This window comes from Strongylocentrotus purpuratus, unplaced genomic scaffold (assembly GCF_000002235.5).
Source record: "Strongylocentrotus purpuratus isolate Spur 01 unplaced genomic scaffold, Spur_5.0 spur5_scaffold_17, whole genome shotgun sequence".
Classification (NCBI taxonomy): domain Eukaryota; kingdom Metazoa; phylum Echinodermata; class Echinoidea; order Camarodonta; family Strongylocentrotidae; genus Strongylocentrotus; species Strongylocentrotus purpuratus.
Genome location: NW_022145602.1, coordinates 19494493 through 19501189, shown reverse-complemented (window position 1 = coordinate 19501189; position 6697 = coordinate 19494493). Strand labels below are relative to the sequence as shown.

Here is a 6697-nt window from a genome sequence, read left to right as displayed (position 1 = left end):
TTCACGCGAGCGAAAATGAGACAATCGGAGCAATATGTTGGAAAATTTAAAAATGGTTGGGAGAATTAACTGTTAGATAGCTTGCACAGTCAAAGAAAAACATAAATATCTATGTGATTTAAAAGATTTTTCAGGATTATTTGCATGTTAGAGGATTAGTACAGTAGAAGGAATATATAAGGTAACAACTAACATTTCATACACAAATTACGCAATTTTTACATCAACCTTCAACAATGTTACCGAGTCACTTAAAGTATGGGGTGCCACATAGGGTCAATAATTGGCCACTTGATGTTTATCATGTATATGAATACGTTACCGCGCAATCTCCCAGCACTTCCCCCCCAAAAAACACATACGCCGATGATGCAATAATTTCATATCAAGGAATATTAAAAAATGATTTGTAGAGATAGAGAAACATGCAATATGAATGGAGAAATGACTTTCCGTTATGAAGATATGATCATGAGTTGATTTTCACAAAATGGCGCCTAGATGACGTACACTCATATCTATCATCATGGTAAGTTTCATGATGATGGCTTTATTCATTCTTGAGATATCCTGCGAACAAAATATGGCAGAATAATAAATAATGAAAATAGAAAAATCTTGACGAAATCAATAGGTAATACATAACTACGTTCGTATCACCTACTAAAGAAATATAATCTTATAAGCAGTATTTCACAACTTTAATCTTCTACCAGAAAGCTGATAGATATGACTAGTTGTTTGACGAGATCCAAAAGGGGTATTTCTGGAATAGCCCCTCGGTCCTTAAAGATAAACTCCAGTACTGGTAAAAAAAAAAAAATTCTCACAGAATCAAACGAAACTTACACTGAATGTTCAAGATTACAAATAAATGACATGTGCCAAACAATTTTGGAAGAAAATATATACTGGCTGAGTAATGAGCATAGAAAGACAAGGAAATCAAGGTAGTACTAGCCCCGACACCATGTGTGTTGTCCCATATATAGCTTTCTATGTGAGTGCTTGTTACTTTACCAAGACTCGGTCAAATTTATAATGATTTTGATGACTCCAGAACCTTGCAGTGCACACCATTACTTACATGCTATATGATCAACTTTTCTGATCCATTCCACACCTTTTCTTTCACAATGCAATCGCATTACCAGTACTAAAGTTTATCTTTAATGTGACCCTGTGTGAACTTGAACGGAAAGGGGAACTGATAAATGGCAGAATTCTTGGGCATGTCAGTTTCTTGGAAGACCCGGGAGGTCCTTATCTCCCGGTAACATCTGATGGTTGTTGATATTTCTCTCGAAAGCGATTTCTCCCTGGGCTGATTGAGTTATGATCCTTTAAAGGAATCATTATATTTTGCAGGAGCAACCCTTAAGTCGTTGTGTTAAGTCTGTACTATGAGAATATGCATTTCTGATTCTGCATTTCCAGAAACTAACAGAGTTAGGCGCTGCTCAAGGCGTTAGGAATTGTGGTATGTTGTTAAATTAGAGCATGTGATTGCGGACTAGGATCATAGCGCATTGAGTAAGATACTTATAAAAAGAGATACACGAGCGCTGTTATAGGTTTAAAGTCCCATTTGCAGCCAACATTAAATTCTGTAGAACTTTGCAGGAATTATGAATATGTCACGTATGTCCTCTCTGTGAAATTTAAACGTTAGCAGTGTCCTAATATTCCAATCATGCAAGGGAACCCGTTTACTCTCTAAGCTTCACTGTCAGATACTATTGAGTGACTGACTGACTTCTTTTTTTATATTTGGTAATAACATACAGAAAATGAGCTGAAATGGATTCATGAGCATTTTTCTACATCAATAACCCACTTCTGTAATGGCCAAAATTAATACTGATTAAATCTTTGCGCAGCACAAAGCATACGACCATTCTGTACAATGTTCTGAAAATCAGACTATTACTAAATGGATCACAATTACTTAAGTTGATTCAACATCTAATGGTCGTTATTTTCCCTTGAAAGACATTTTCAAGGCCTTTCGTTTTGAGGGAAGTTCTTGATTAGTATTATCTTTCAAATGCGGTTGGAATTTAAACTTTAATTTTTGTTTTGGTCTGCAAATAGGACATAGTACCTTTAATCTTCGAGCTCCCATGAAACGACTGTCCAACCACGAGCAACTTCCACTCGCATAACTATCTCTCTCAACCAGCTATGAACGGCACGAGTGTGTGGATATCTTTGGAGCACTAGACGGGGAAGTCCCCTGATACCATGAATTATCTCGGCGATGTAACAGATAGGGGCGGATATGACCCTATTGATGTTGTATTAAACATTAAAGCCTTGTTACTTCGAGGTAGTCTATCATAAATTACCTCATAAACAGGTGAGGGTTAGGGGTAGCTTACTACGGAGAGGGCACAAGGGGCAAGTCCCCTCCCACCCAGCATTCATTGAATGGCAACATAAATGATGAAAGAGAGGGGGAGTAAGTGCCCCGACCATTCTTCAGCTATTTCCCATTACATTTTTAATGTGAGGGCAGTTTTAAGAGTTCCTCTTTTCGGGGAACATCTCATCTATTATATTTTCCGCACTTATTTAAAAACAACGTTCTTTTTCTCTTTACTTGGGAGATCTTCTCTGTTTAATCGGTCGTTACCACCCCTACCACAACCCTAACCAGACGAGTTCCAGCCGTTTGACTTGATAGAATTCGGACACATTTCTCTTGAGATGAACGTTTCTTATAAATGATGAACGGTGAGGTCGCATGATTGACGACAGTCTGACCCAGAGGTTCATATCCTCATTTCAAATCACGTCAAACATCTGTCTCGACATCCGGGAGTTTCATATTTCAAGAATTCTCGCTTGAAAGATAATATCTTGGGTATTGAAAGTTATAGCACGAAAAAAGGATGACGTTTACGGCAGACTGTTCAACTAACATTTAAACGAATATTGTATAGAAAAAGAAGAGCATACTGATGAATTTCGAAACAGGACGCGAGCATGAAAGTAAAAAAAACACCACCTAATAATTAGGAACTGAACCAAAATTCAAGAATATTAATGGCAAGTAGCAACTAATATATTTGCTTATAGAACAAAACAGAGGGAAAAAAGTTATACAATTGGGATACATCAGAGCAGGAAGTAGTAAGATGACCTCAAAGACCTCTCCCATTTCGGTCTGTACTGAAGAAAGATTTTAGATTTCCGTGCATTTTATCTAATTTAAAACAAAATCTATTAAATAGATTTACGTTTTTATTCATATAAATTATTTATGTACACTTAATATCATCTTTACAAATTTGTTTTCAAACAGAACTTTAACATGAACTAGATCGAATCCTCCATCCATAGCGATAACAAATTTAGTACTGTAAAAAAAAAGCATTTTGGACAACAATGTAGAGCATTTAATGCATTTTTTCAATTAGTAACCATATATTATTAAACCATTCCGAAATTTATGTTTAGGCCTATATAGGTTGCTTTATAATACGAGAGAGCAATACTAATTATCTCCTTCATTATAATGATTCAAGTTTGTAAAAATGTTTAATATATTTTCCCAGTTGTTTACTTTAATAAGTGACACTGACACTGGTATGTTCACATTTCGTATTTAATGGCTACCGGCGGGAGGGGTCTTTCACAATCCATCATGCTTAAATTTAAGAAGAAATCCGGAAGCTTTTTGGGGAATAAAAAAAACATCTCCTTAGACCGATGGATAATAGAAATAGGAGCAATTTGAGACGCGATGAAAGATACACTATACAAAACACAGTTAAAAGGCCACGTACATATGGTAGCCCTGAAGGGACATCGCGAATAGACGAAATAGCGAATTATTCACGTCGAAATTGGCGACGACATTTTCTGAATACCTCGAACTTTCGTAGTAGAGATTGAATTTACTACAACCTGATACATTTCTGGTCTCGTTACAATGTTTTTTTTTCGAAAGAGGTACTTCTCGATTTTGTTATCATGACAGGCTTGTCTCCGGGTCAGGAATGTTCATTAGCGTCACGGTGTTGTTCCGGTATGCCCGATCTGACGGTGCTATAGCGTGTGAACCTTGCGCAAGGCCCTTGCTGGTCGCCATTTCAATTATCTGCTTTGAAGCTCAGTTAGCCGCTAATGTACTGTGGTGAAGAACTTTCCTTCACAATTTTTTTCAAAGCAATCTAAAGTTGTAAACGAAAAATCTGCAATCCTTTCAATAATTGTTTATGGTCCGGTTACTGAGATTTTGAGGAATAATTTTTTCCGGTTTTATCGAATAACATAGAAAGGGTGCCCTCATCGTCAACTTCATATTCACCATCATCATCATCAACAACAACCCCACCGTTATCATCAATATACCCAACTCCATCACCACCATCACCATCATCATCATCAACAACCCCACCGTTATCATCAATACACCCAACTCCATCACCACCATCACCATCATCATCATCAACAACCCCACCGTTATCATCAATACACCCAACTCCATCACCACCATCATCATCATCATCATCAACAACCCCACCGTTATCATCAATACACCCAACTCAATCACCACCATCACCATCATCATCATCAACAACCCCACCGTTATCATCAATACACCCAACTCAATCACCACCATCACCATCATCATCATCAACAACCCCACCGTTATCATCAATACACCCAACTCCATCACCACCATCACCATCATCATCATCAACAACCCCACCGTTATCATCAATACACCCAACTCCATCACCACCATCATCATCATCATCATCAACAACCCCACCGTTATCATCAATACACCCAACTCAATCACCACCATCACCATCATCATCATCAACAACCCCACCGTTATCATCAATACACCCAACTCAATCACCACCATCACCATCATCATCATCAACAACCCCACCGTTATCATCAATACACCCAACTCCATCACCACCATCACCATCATCATCATCAACAACCCCACCGTTAGCATCAATACACCCACCTCCACCACCACCATCACCATCATCAGCATCATCATCATCAACAACCCCACCGTTATCATCAATACACCCAACTCCATCACCACCATCACCATCATCATCATCAACAACCCCACCGTTAGCATCAATACACCCACCTCCACCACCACCATCACCACCATCACCATCATCATCATCAACAACCCCACCGTTATCATCAATACACCCAACTCCATCACCACCATCACCATCATCATCATCAACAACCCCACCGTTAGCATCAATACACCCACCTCCACCACCACCATCACCACCATCACCATCATCATCATCAACAACCCCACCGTTATCATCAATACACCCAACTCCATCACCACCATCACCATCATCATCATCAACAACCCCACCGTTATCATCAATACACCCAACTCCATCACCACCATCACCATCATCATCATCAACAACCCCACCGTTATCATCAATACACCCAACTCCATCACCACCATCACCATCATCATCATCAACAACCCCACCGTTATCATCAATACACTCAACTCCATCACCACCATCACCATCATCATCATCAACAACCCCACCGTTATCATCAATACACCCAACTCCATCACCACCATCACCATCATCATCATCAACAACCCCACCGTTATCATCAATACACCCAACTCCATCACCACCATCACCATCATCATCATCAACAACCCCACCGTTATCATCAATACACCCAACTCCATCACCACCATCATCATCATCATCATCAACAACCCCACCGTTATCATCAATACACCCAACTCCATCACCACCATCACCATCATCATCATCAACAACCCCACCGTTATCATCAATACACCCAACTCAATCACCACCATCACCATCATCATCATCAACAACCCCACCGTTATCATCAATACACCCAACTCAATCACCACCATCACCATCATCATCATCAACAACCCCACCGTTATCATCAATACACCCAACTCCACCACCACCATCACCATCATCATCATCAACAACCCCACCGTTATCATCAATATACCCAACTCCATCACCACCATCACCATCATCATCATCAACAACCCCACCGTTATCATCAATATACCCAACTCCACCACCACCACCATCATCATCATCATCAACAACCCCACCGTTATCATCAATACACCCAACTCCATCACCACCATCACCATCATCATCATCAACAACCCCACCGTTATCATCAATATACCCACCTCCACCACCACCATCACCATCATCATCATCAACAACCCCACCGTTATCATCAATACACCCAACTCCATCACCACCATCACCATCATCATCATCAACAACCCCACCGTTATCATCAATATACCCAACTCCACCACCACCACCATCATCATCATCATCAACAACCCCACCGTTATCATCAATACACCCAACTCCATCACCACCATCATCATCATCATCATCAACAACCCCACCGTTAGCATCAATACACCTACCTCCACCACCATCACCATCATCATCATCATCATCGCCGTCCCATCCCTGAATGGCAAGATTGGTGCCCATATATTTATGAATATAAAAACCTTCGCTTCCCGTTTTATTCATATCAGGTAGATTTTTAGAAGTGCTTCGAAACTCTAGGAAGAATGTAGGCAATGTTGCTGAGTTTGCAGCATCAGTGTTCTCATTGTCAAATTTAATAATGTCATCGTCACCATCAT

General features: G+C 39.7%; 2 protein-coding genes across 2 annotated transcripts; one reads left to right on the top strand and one right to left on the bottom strand.

Moving 5' to 3' along the window:
- Positions 1-2746: 2746 nt before the first annotated feature.
- On the top strand, positions 2747-5113 carry LOC115925098 (phospholipase D C-like). Its single transcript, XM_030988290.1, has 3 exons — positions 2747-2772; positions 4283-4973; positions 5021-5113. Exons 1-3 carry the CDS (start codon positions 2747-2749, stop codon positions 5111-5113), a joined length of 810 nt encoding a protein of 269 aa, XP_030844150.1.
- Positions 5114-5903: 790 nt separating this feature from the next.
- On the bottom strand, positions 5904-6539 carry LOC115925097 (prostatic spermine-binding protein-like). Its single transcript, XM_030988289.1, has one exon. It carries the CDS (start codon positions 6537-6539, stop codon positions 5904-5906), a length of 636 nt encoding a protein of 211 aa, XP_030844149.1.
- Between the last annotated feature and the right edge of the window lie 158 nt (positions 6540-6697).